The sequence below is a fragment of the Panthera leo genome, chromosome A2 (assembly GCF_018350215.1).
Source record: "Panthera leo isolate Ple1 chromosome A2, P.leo_Ple1_pat1.1, whole genome shotgun sequence".
Taxonomy (NCBI): domain Eukaryota; kingdom Metazoa; phylum Chordata; class Mammalia; order Carnivora; family Felidae; genus Panthera; species Panthera leo.
The window spans coordinates 149,524,027-149,536,775 of record NC_056680.1 but is presented as its reverse complement, the minus strand read 5'-3'; the positions used below and the strand labels follow the sequence as shown (position 1 = coordinate 149,536,775).

General features: G+C 35.4%; 1 protein-coding gene across 7 annotated transcripts in view; it reads left to right on the top strand.

The window, feature by feature from the left end:
- The window catches only part of CNOT4 (CCR4-NOT transcription complex subunit 4), a 146,527-nt gene that overhangs the window by 53,296 nt on the left and 80,482 nt on the right, over positions 1-12,749 (top strand). For all 7 annotated transcript variants that reach the window (XM_042925679.1, XM_042925669.1, XM_042925661.1 and 4 more), the window contains exon 2: positions 9,585-9,850. In XM_042925679.1, coding sequence (XP_042781613.1) covers positions 9,677-9,850 — 174 coding nt within the window. In that variant the 5' untranslated portion in view covers positions 9,585-9,676. The remainder of the gene's footprint in view (positions 1-9,584; positions 9,851-12,749) is intronic.

Genomic DNA, 12,749 nt, shown 5'->3' with positions numbered 1-12,749 from the left:
TTTTTTTTTTTTTTTTTTTTTTTTTTTAATCTTTATTTATTTTAGAGAGAGAGAAAGAGACAGCACATGTACAGGGGAGGGGTAGAGAAAGAGGGAGACACAAAATTGGAAGCAGGCTCTGAGATGTCAGCACAGAGCCCGTGGCAGGGCTCTAACCCACGGACCATGAGATCATGACCTGAGCCACCCAGGTGCCCCACAACCAGTTAGCTTTCTTGATAAGAGAGCCTAAATATGCTTTTACCTTTTCTTTTTTAAACTTCCCTCCTTTATTTTTTTTTCAATATATGAAATTTCTTGTCAAATTGGTTTCCATACAACACACAGTGCTCATCCCAAAAGGTGCCCTCCTCAATACCCATCATCCACCCTCCCCTCCCTCCCACCCCCCATCAACCCTCAGTTTGCTCTCAGTTTTTAAGAGTCTCTTATGCTTTGGCTCTCTCCCTCTCTAACCTCTTTTTTTTTTTTTTTCCTTCCCCTCCCCCATGGGTTTCTGTTAAGTTTCTCAGGATCCACATAAGAGTGAACACATATGGTATCTGTCTTTCTCTGTATGGCTTATTTCACTTAGCATCACACTCTCCAGTTCCATCCACGTTGCTACAAAGGGCCATATTTTGTTCTTTCTCATTGCCACGTAGTACTCCATTGTGTATATAAACCACAATTTCTTTATCCATTCATCCGTTGATGGACATTTAGGCTCTTTCCATAATTTGGCTATTGTTGAGAGTGCTGCTGTAAACATTGGGGTACAAGTGCCCCTATGCATCAGTACCCCTGTATCCCTTGGGTAAATTCCTAGCAGTGCTACTGCTGGGTCATAGGGTAGGTCTATTTTTAATTTTCTGAGGAACCTCCACCCTGTTTTCCAGAGTGGCTGCACCAATTTGCATTCCCAGCAACAGTGCAAGAGGGTTCCCGTTTCTCCACATCCTCTCCAGCATCTATAGTCTCCTGATTTGTTCATTTTGGCCACTCTGACTGGCGAGAGGTGATATCTGAGGGTGGTTTTGATTTGTATTTCCCTGATAAGGAGTGACGTTGAACATCTTTTCATGTGCCTGTTGGCCATCCGGATGTCTTCTTGAGAGAAGTGTCTATTCATGTTTTCTGCCCATTTCTTCACTGGGTTATTTGTTTTTCGGGTGTGGAGTTTGGTGAGCTCTTTATAGATTTTGGATACTAGCCCTTTGTCCGATATGTCATTTGCAAATATCTTTTCCCATTCTGTTGGTTGCCTTTTAGTTTTGTTGGTTGTTTCCTTTGCTTTGCAGAAGCTTTTTATCTTCATAAGGTCCCAGTAATTTTTGCTTTTAATTCCCTTGCCTTTGGGGATGTGTCGAGTAAGAGATTGCTACGGCTGAGGTCAGAGAGGTCTTTTCCTGCTTTCTCCTCTAGGGTTTTGATGGTTTCCTGTCTCACATTCAGATCCTTTATCCATTTTGAGTTTATTTTTGTGAATGGTGTGAGAAAATGGTCTAGTTTCAACCTTCTATATGTTGCTGTCCAGTTCTCCCAGCACCATTTGTTAAAGAGACTGTCTTTTTTTCATTGGATGTTCTTTCCTGCTTTGTCAAAGATGAGTTGGCCATACGTTTGTGGGTCTAGTTCTGGGGTTTCTATTCTATCCCATTTTCTATGTGTCTGTTTTTGTGCCATAAACTTCCCTCCTTTAAAAGACTAGTCATTGTTAAGTTCTGCCTACTATTCTTTAAGTAGTACAAGTCTTTACGGAAGTGGTTTAAAATACTTTTTATTTGGGGTGCCTGGGTAGTTCAGTCGGTTGAGCGTCCGACTTTGGCTCAGGTCATGATCTCACAGCTCGTGAGTCCAAGCCCCGCGTCAGGCTCTGTGCTGATAGCTCAGGGCCTAGAGCCTGCTTCAGGTTCTGTGTCTCCCTCTCTCTCTCTCTGCCCCTTCCCTGCTTATACTCTGTCTCTCAAAAATGAATAAACGTTAAAAATTAAAAATACTTTTTATTTGAGTCATCTTTACGTTTTTTAATGTTTATTTTTGAGAGTGTGAGAGAGAGAGACAGAGCACAAGTAGAGGAGGGACAGAGAGAGAGAGGGAGACACAGAATATGAAGCAGGCTCTAGGCTCTGAGCTGTCCACACAGAGCCAAATGTGGGGCTCAAACTCATGAACCGTGAGATCATGACCTGAGCCAAAGTCAATCAACCGACTGAGCCATCCAGGCACCCCTTACTTGAATCATTTTAAATGTATATGGAAACTTTTTTTCCCCCCACAGGAAGGAAACTTGTAGCAAATCTTTTTTCTTTAAATTGATACACCTAGATAATCAATTTTTAATACATTTTAATTGTGATATTGTTGGGGTGCCTGGGTGGCTCAGTCAGTTAAGCATCTGACTTTGGCTCAGGTCATGATCTCATGGTTCATGATCTCGAGCCCCACATCAGGCTCTGTACTCATAGCTCAGAGCCTGGACCCTACTTCAGATTCTGTGTCTCCCTCTCTGCTCCTCCCCTGCTAGTGCTCTGTCTCAAAAATAAATAAACATTAATTTTCATATTGTTAAATTTTGAAATATGTATTTGTATGCAAAGTGTTAGATTTCTTTATTGCTTTATTTGAATGGTTTGTCATCTTGGATGTCTTTGATTTGTTCAGCTGATAAATTGGTGGATTTTAACAAACAACTCTCCCAAAATCAATGATCATATTCCTCTAACTGCAAACAAATGCATGCAAATTAGCAAATTGCTTTTTTTTTTCCTTTTTAGTATCGAGCCCTGAATCATAAGAAAATAGAAAAACTTTTGCTTTATCAGTGAGATGTTCAGAGAAGTCTGTTATAGTATCTAATGTGTATTTGCTATGCATAGATTTGTAAAGGTTGCCAGTTTTATTCAGCAAGTCTTAAAATAGGTACTTACCCATTTATGGATGAGTAGACTACTTCCCCTTCCTTCCTTTTCTTCCTTCTTTCTTGCTCTCCTTCCACTTGACAAATATTTATGTGCCAGAAACTATTTTAAGATTTTTGGATATGCTAATAAGTAAGACCGTCTTTGCCCTCATGGTGGTTACTTTCTACTGGAGAAAGGTTCTGTTCATCTCCTTCCACCCTTAGCTGCCTCTTCTTCTGTGAAAAATACTTAGGGGACGTGTTATAGTATGTGAGATGACTCGGATGCTGATTTTGACTTACATCTTCCAAAAGTAAAATAATTTACTAAATGAGGAGTACACTGGTGGAGAGGTAGAAGGCAGTCCCATATAATTGATTTTTTTGTGTAATGACATCTTAACCTTTATGAAGGAGACTTTAAATTCTTAGGTAGGTATTTCCTAAGTGGGGTGGTGTACTTTATTACAGATTTTAAAACATGTTCATTTATAGTTTTGTGCATATATTGAATGTATGGTTTTTATGGACTCTTAAGATGCTATTCTAGATACTTATCAAAGTGTGTGTATGTATGTCATATCTATAAATAGATTTCCATTATGTGTTGTTACAGTGTATGCATACTTTTGGTTGTATAGTTTATTCAGGAGTGTAACTTTTATGTAACTATTCAATGGAATTGCATCATATACACATTTAACTTATGACAAATTAAGCTACTAGGTAGGAAAAAAATTAAAATATTAATGACTTTAAATATAGAACCACAGACTCAGTTTTTTCAAAAGTGCTGTTTATTCTGTACCACATTTAAGTGTATAGTTTATATTTTTATTGATTTTTACAATAAAATAAATGTAAGCTAAAATATGTCATTTTAAGTATTTTTAAGTGTACAGTGGGTGGCATTAAGTGCATTCACAATGCTGTGTAAGTATCACCACTTTGTATTTCTGAAACCTTTTTTACCATCCCAAACAGAAACTCTGTATCCATTAAACAATAACTTCCCATTCTCCCTCCCCTCAAGCCTGGCAACCTCTATTCTACTTTCTGCCTGAAAGAATTTTAGATACCTCCTATCAGTGGAATCATAAAATATTTATCTTTTTGTGACTGGCTTATTTCACTTAGTATAATGTTTTCAAGGTTCATCTACATTGTAGCATGCATCAGAATTTTATTCTTTTATGGCTGAATAATATCTGTGTATACACTACATTTTCCATTCATCTCTTGATGGACACTTGGGTTGTTTCCATCTTTGGCTATTGTGAATAATGCCGCTGTGAACTTTGCTGTACAAGTATCTGTTCAAGGTCCCTGCTTTCAGTTTGTTGGGTATATATCCAGAAATGGATCACATACTAATTCTCTGTTTAACTTTTTGAGAAACTACCAAACTATTTTCCATAGTGGCTGCAGCACTTTATGTTTTACAATTAAGGTTTTTTCAATTTAATTTAATTAATTTTTAAAAATATTTTTATTTAATTCACATCCAAGTTAGTTAGCTTATAGTGCAACTTACAGTTATGTTTTTGTATACATTTTTTGAACAGGGTCCTATGCACAGATCCATGGATGCAGCACTTTGTGAGTGATTTTTGAGCATGGCATGATTTTTATTATGTGTACTTACTATATGGAATGTGAGCTCTTTGGTGTTTCAGGAGCACCGTTATTTGTGTCAGAATTTATACTGCATTGTGGTATTAGTTGCAGTTGATACAGAGAACAAGAACTCAGGTAACGAGGTAGAGATTTTCCGTAGTTGAAGTTTTTGAAAAAGTAACATTTTTACTTTTTGGAAACTTGCACTTCATACACCAAGATGTGCAGCTGTGGCTTCATTGATCATAATTTCTGCCTTAACCATGTTGGAAAGGGCATGGGTTCTGAAGATGGGGATCTTACTTTTGATTTGTGTGTTTAGCACTTATATCCAGGGTCACCACTTAGCCTCAGTTTCATAATAGAGGGGGGTAATGTATTCTTACCAAGTCACTGTGAATTTTACATGGTGTATGTGAAAATGTACTTTTTTTTTTTTTTTTTTTTTTGCACAGTTACTGAATCAAAACCAAATCACTTTTGTCCTAAGAACCCCCACACCTCATTTAGGAAGTCATTGACTTTCCTTTTTCATTTAAAAATATCTTTTCTTTCTACCTCTTATCCCCTTATAAATCTAATTGTGCTTTATTGTATTTTATTTTATTTTATTTTGGAAAGGGCATTCTTTTCTTTTTAATTTTTTAAATTTGTTTTGAGATAGAGAGTGTGCACACATGTGCAGGACAGACAGACAAAGGGGGAAGAGAGAGAATCCCAAGTAGGCTCCACACTTGTCAGCACAGAGCCTGATGTGGGTCTTAAACTCACAGACCTTGAGATAATGACCTGAGCTGAAATGAGCCACCCAGGCGCCCCTTGTTTTATTTTTATTTTAATATTAATTGACTGGCTTATGAAATAAAATTATTCTTCCCTAAATGAAAATTTGGGCTAAAGTGTTTGGAGGGGAGAGAGTTTATTGCAAAGCTTATTTTAAAAGCTTGGTTCAGGGTGCCTTGGTGGCTCTGTCGGTTAAACTTCCAACTTTGGTTCAGCTCATGATCTCGCAGTTCGTGAGTTCAAGCCCCAGGTTGGGCTCTGTGCTGACAGCACATCCTGGAGCCCACTTAGAGTTCTGTGTCTCTCCCTCTCTCTGCACCTCCCCTACCCCTGCTCACTCACTCTGTCTCTGTTTCTGTCTCTCTCTCTTGAAAATAAACATTCAAAAAAATTTTAAAGCTTAGTTCAGTGGGTTTAACGGAAATTTCTCTATACTTGAAATTTCATTTAATTTTGCATCTCAGCATTTTTCAGATGAAAAAATTGAATCCTACGGCTTTTGAGTGTCTTATCCAAGATTATATAGCTATTTAGTGGAAGGGATGAGGAAGAAATCTCTTCTTTTACCTTATATTCCAGTGTTGTACCACATTAGCCTTCCCTCTGAGATTTCACCATTTATATGATTACTTGGGCACATCTCCATGGTACTAGAAGTGTATAAAATGCACTTGCACTTGTATTAATCATCTTAAGGGACTTCTTGCTGTTTTGTCCCTTTTCCTCTAAACTGGAAGATCCATACTCTCGCAGACTTTTAAAAATTTTTTATGAAACAGAAGCAATCAAAAAGCAAACTTCAGTATGTCATGTTTTACTTATGGTAATTTACTCTAGAAAGCTTTTCAATTCATAAATCCCAGTGTATTGTTTTCCTTCCCAGCATCCCATAAATTACTCCACTAAAACTTGAGTAAGCTATTGTTATGAAAGTAATGTCCTGTCGTCAGAAGTACATTAGAAGTGTAGATAGCACCCCTTGATTAGTTTCCTGTTGGTGAAACCAGTGTTTGAGTGTGTGTTTTCTACAGGTACAGTTTGGAACATTCAAGTTGGAGGAGCTGTTAGAAGTTAGTTCTAAACCTCATTTTCTATATGAAGAAACTGATAGTGACACAATTGGCTCTTGCAAACCAGGATTCCTGAATTGTTTATAAATACGTATTCTGTCTTTTTTAAAAAAAAAACTTTTATTTTAAAATATAGAATGATAGGAAAGTATTTCATTTTTTTCCTTCTAATTATTAAAAGACAGATTTAACTTAATTTTTCAAAAGGTGATGAAAGTAATTTCCTTTTTTTTTTTAAGGTTTGTGTTTGAAATGCAAAAATATTTTGTAACAAATCAGATAATATAGGTTTTTCTAAAATAAAATTTTGAAAATAAAATTAATTTCAGAAAAAAACTCTCCTGCTTACCTCCATTTTGTCTTTTTTGACATGGTAACACTTTTGTGTAAAATCTTTTATGTGCTTTATTTTCTTAGAGAAACATCAAATATATACACATACAGGATTTACATATTTATATCGAAGTAATTGTATATTTATGTTGGTTAGTCTCCAGCTTGCTTTTACAAATTAAAAACTCAAAACTGTATGTAATAGCTTCTGATTTGATATATTCAGTTTATGGCTATATCATTATTTAGTTAATGATTTCCCAGCTGATGGACTGTTACTTTGCAGTTCTCTAGGAACAGCTGCAAATCACAGAGCAAAGTACTTAGGTGCACAGGCGCAAGTATTTCTGTAGGATAGATTCTAAGGTGGTGTGAAGGCATGGTTAACGGCACGGATTCTGGGGCTAAGACTTCCTGGAATAAATCTAGGTTGCACCACTTAATAGCTGTGCAACTTAAGGCAAGGTACTCTTTGTGCTCTCATTTCCTCTGCAAAGAGGAATTTAGATCAGTGATAATCTTTACTTTCTGAGGAGACTATCTTCTTTGATAGGTTGATGGGGGGAAAATGTTGTCTCCCTATTTACTAACTAAAGAGATTGATCATCTTTTCATATGTTGTAATTAATTTGTAATTCTGTGAATTACTCATCATCTTCTGTTCTCATTATTTTGTTTGACTTAATTGCCTTTTTAAAATTGCTTTTTGAAGTATTTTGGACTCTAACACTTCATTATATGTAGTGAATATATCCTTTACTCTGTTGCTTACCTTTAATTTTTTTTGTTTTCTTTCTACATTGCTAAATCTATCTTTTAAGGCTTCTGAATTATTGTTTTCGCTTAGGAAGACCTTCTGTATCCCAAGACTTTTAAAAATTCTATTTTTTTTTCTTATACTTTAGTCTGTTTATTTCAATGTATGGATCTTTATACAGATGATTCGGGTTTGATAATAGACATACACCATTTTTTCCCTTAAAATAGATAAAACAGAATTTTATTATTGCTTTTTAAACTGGTCTCTCCTTGCTATATTGATTTGTACTGTCACTTTTACCAAATATTAAAATCGCATAAATTCATGGTTCTGTTTCTAGAGTCTTTATTTAGGTTCATTGATCTTTTGTCTGTATTTGTTCCCATATCAAAATTTTATTTTTTTTCCATATCATATTTTAAAATTACTTTTCCTTTGTAGTCAGTTCAGTATCTGACAGCACAAATTCCCTCATATTCCCCCAGAAGTTTCAAAGCAATTTGTATGCATTTACTCTTTCATGTGTAAACTTTAGAATCAGTTTGTTGAATTATGTTTAAAAAAAAAAAAAAAAAAAAACCTGAGTTATTTTGATAAAGATGGCATTGACTTATATTTTGCATACTGTTAAAAATAGCGATTTCAACCTAATGTTTTAATTTACCATTGACTTTAACCTAGATTATTACCCAGGTATTTTCAATTGTCCATAATCTAAAGAGATAAATTAATTTTAGTAGTTCTTTTTTTCTTTAAGTTTATTTATTTACTTTGAGAGAGAGAGATGGGAGGGGCAGAGAGAGGGGAAGAGAGAGAGAATCCCAAGCAGTCTGGAGCCCATTGTAGGGCTCACACCCACAAACTGTGAGATCATGACCCGAGTGTAAACCAAGAGTCATCTGACTGAGCCACCCAGGCACCCCAATAAGTTATTTAATTTTTATTCATTTATTTATTTTTCCTTTCTAAAAATGACTTTATTTACAGGGTTAGCCTTGGAGAAAAGAGTTTCATGTCAAAAGGAACACTTGAAATATTCTTTTCTAGATGCAGAGATATTTTGAAGTCACAGGCGTTGTCAGGAATACATCTTAGAAAAATTACCAAATCGTTTTCTAAAATGCCCTTCAGATGTTATGGTTTTTAATATTCTGAAATTTTATGGTACGTAGAAAACCCACATTGAAACCCACTATTTATAGAGTATCTCAGTTTATTTTTTTATTTTTTAAATATAAAATCATTTAATTTTTTTTAGTTTTTTTTTTTTAATGTTTTTATTTATTTTTGAGACAGAGAGAGAGACAGAGGATGAGCAGGGGAGAGACAGAGAGACAGGGAGACACAGAATCCAAAGCAGGCTCCAGGCTCCGAGTGGTCAGCACAGAGCCCGAATTGAGCTCGACCTCATGAACCATGAGATCATGTGCCGAGCTGAAGTTGGACACTTAACTGACTGAGCCACCCAGGCACCCCTAAAAATTATTTAATTTTTTAAAAGACTTTGGAATACAGAATCTATTTGGTTCTTTTCCCTTTCCTGTTTTTTGTACAATTTTGTAGCATTACCATAGAAATGCTTTTCATGTGCTTATTTTACCAGAAATTTTCATTGACATAATATACATATTTGGTTGTATACATTGGGTTCTTTGGCATATTTTTCAGGTCTTTGTTTTCTGTGGTAAAGGTTTGATATTAACATGTAATTATAGATGACTGAAACCTTTTCTGTTTCTTTATGTTTATTTTGTAAACATAATAATTTTCTGACACATTTTAGAATACCATAATACTCCTTTGGTTATGTTGGCAATGTTACTAGCTTTTAGGTCAAAGACTGCTTAAAGTGTATTTTAAGGATGTGTATTATTTATTCCCCTAAAATGTGCTGTGATTTAGTACTAGATATAGAAAAAAGAAAGTTCTTTTGTTTTTATATTGAATCCAAAAGGTGAATAATGCTAGACTTTTTATTTTGACCTTCAAAAAAAAAAATTTCAGAATTCCATTCTGAGATCTCTTCTGAGATGATAGCAGAATTTGTTTCATATTTTCCAAATTTTTTGATAATATGATTCCTGATGCTTGAAATGCCATTTTCAGTAGTAAACAGTATGTTTTGTTTCTTGTCATGCAGGTCTTTGAAGTTCTACAGTTTAGTTCTCAGTGCTGAACTTCCTTCTCCCTTAAGTTATTATAAACTTTTGCTGCTGTTCAATAATCGTGAAGATGTCTCGCAGTCCTGATGCGAAGGAAGACCCTGTGGAATGTCCTCTTTGCATGGAGCCCTTGGAGATAGATGATATCAACTTTTTCCCTTGCACCTGTGGCTATCAGATTTGCCGATTTTGTTGGCATCGAATTCGCACTGATGAAAATGGGCTTTGTCCTGCATGTAGAAAGGTAAATACTTCAGAGTAACTTTGTGTAGTTTTTTCCTCCCATGCTTATGAGTAAGTAGATTTATTTATTTATTTATTTAACCTAATGAGTAAGTAGATTTAAAAGAATCTACAAACATTAGGCGATTTTATGTGTAGCCTTATATTTTTAAGATACAATGAAATAGTATGACCTTGGTAAAGTCATATAATCTGTCTGGTTAACCTTTAGTTTTCCTATCTGGAGAGATTAAAAAGATCCGCGGTACTGGATGTTCAAGAGAATTAGGAGTAGGGAGGCAGTGGATTTAGGTAGGATGGTGTGAAATTGGAAAAAACACTTTCAGCTGGGTGGAAATTCACTTTAATTTTCTAGTACAAAATAGGGAAGATGGTTTGATGCTTACTAAAAGAGGTTATGGGTTAAAATGACAGAGAAATCCTGGTTCAGAAGGTAATGGTTACTCATTTGTTGAGTCCTTATGATAACTCGAGGCTGTAATGCTGTTTCTGTTGTACGTTGAAAGTAGGCCTTTTGGGGCGCCTGGGTGGCACAGTCGGTTGAGCGGCCGACTTCAGCCAGGTCACGATCTCACGGTCCGTGAGTTCGAGCCCCGCGTCGGGCTCTGGGCTGATGGCTCAGAGCCTGGAGCCTGTTTCCGATTCTGTGTCTCCCTCTTTCTCTGTCCCTCCCCCGTTCATGCTCTGTCTCTGTCCCAAAAATAAATAAAAAAATTAAAAAAAAAAAAAAAAAAAGAAAGTAGGCCTTTTAAGTACCTTGTCCCCAGGTATCATCAGCTAGTGGGCAGTAGGTTTGAAATTCAAATATAAGGCTAAAAAATTCTGTGAGTTTTAATCTTTCTGGGTCTTGTTTAAATAAGTAGGCATAATAGTTACAGTGTAGTGAGTGACTTAATAGAGTGAGTAGGATTGCTGCATTTTATTTTGAAGGTGACCTAGGGCTTAATGCAAATATCTATTTCTTTTGCCTTTGTTTTCCAGTGTCTGTTAGTATGATTTAAACTTCCTTCACTGTTTACCTATTTCAAAGAGCTCTTGTGTTCATTACTACCAAATTTCAAGAAAGCAGGAATGTGTTTTAGATTTATCTATTTAGATAAATAGGATATTTATTTTATCTCTGAATTTCCTTACCAGAGGAATTATGTCTCAGAAGGCAGTGCATTATTGAGTTGTTGTTTTTTAATCTAGTGGGCATGCAGTATATATTACATGAATGAAAAAAGGTTAGGTCTGTTTAAGTGTAAATAATATGCATAATTACATATATATTATGTATATACTTTATTTGTATATAGTATATATAACATTTGTAATAGATATTTATAATGTATATATTATATCTTTTTGTATAGTTAATATACTTTAAGCATGTGAATGAAAAGTAATTGAAACCTTAATATTAGCTTTGGTCAAAGTTTATAATAAATTTGTGTTAGTAGATTTTAAACATTTAGTCGTATTTTAAAAATTGGTTCCTGGTCATTCCGTTAGAAGATAATTGTACTGAACTATTTTGTTGAAAGTGGTGACTTTTAGTATAGCCCAAAACTATAAGGCTTGTGAATTTTTTTGACTTCATTAAGTTTATCTCTTTCTCTTTCTTTTTTTTTTTTCTTTTGGTGTGCTGTGAAGTAGAGTCTTTTTTTTTTTTTTAATTTTTTTTTTTAATGTTTATTTATTTTTGAGAGAGAGAGAGACAGAGTGCAAGCTAGGGAGGGGCAGAGAGAGAGGGAGACACAGAATCCGAAGCAGGCTCCAGGCTCCTCCAAGCCGTCAGCACAGAGCCCGACGTGGGGCTCGAACTCATGAATCGTGAGATCATGACCTGAGCCGAAGTCAGACGCTCAGCCGACTCAGCCACCCAGGTGCCCCTGAAGTAGAGTCTTAATAGAAAGTCCAATTGTTAAGTTGTCATTAGAGAAAAATCCGTTATGTGGGGAGATTTCAAAGAAATTCACTTCAGTTTTAAGGGATTACCCAGAATCACCTTAAATTCTTAGAAAGTAGAGAAAAAAGTAGAAACATGTTAAAGATAAAATAATTTTAGCAAAGTTGGTTATCAATAGTAGGGTGCCTTTCTGGGAAGACAAGCAAGTGTGGAGAATCTGAAAGACAGTCGGCCATTGGGATCAATTTTAAGAAAGAAACATTAGCTCAACAAGTACTCAAGATAAGGCTGCTGAGAAAAGGTAAGAGTAGTGATGCCTTTACGATCCTAAGGAAAATATCAGTGTGGTTGCTTGAGTGTTGCACTGAAGCAGCATATGGATCCAGCCCATCTTTTATGCCGTGTAGCACAGACAGATGCTCTCTCTCTGGAACACTGGTTATAAATTTGGGTCAGAGCCTTAAGGTGGATGAAGATACCCTGGAGGAACTAAGACCTCCTATGCTCAGAAGATGAATTATTGATATACCACCGCCTTGTCCTCTCTGCAGTCACAAAAGAGCGTCCTGCAGTAAAAAGAAATAACATTTATAGACTGGTTGACAGAGTTCTTACATGTAAAGATTGCTACAACCAAGAATTAACAGACATTTCAGGAATACCAACATTATGAAAGAGAAGCACAAAAAAGCAGTAAATAAAAGAACCTACCATAAGTAAGCCAACAGAAAGAAACATTTAAAAGTGTCACTGATGCTTCTCAAACAGATAAAAAAGAATGGCATATCTAATGTAGAAGGAACATTTTTTAAAGAGCAAATTAGAGATCCTGAAAATGAACAATATTATGGGTGGGCTAAGAACAGAGTGAACACAGGAACAAATTAATGTATGTTAACTAACTAGAATTTCAATGAAAATTTGAAAAGAAAAAAAAAAGAACAAATTAAGTTGGAAGATCTTGCTGAGTATTTTTTTTTTGCAGAATATAGTACAAAAAAAAAAGATA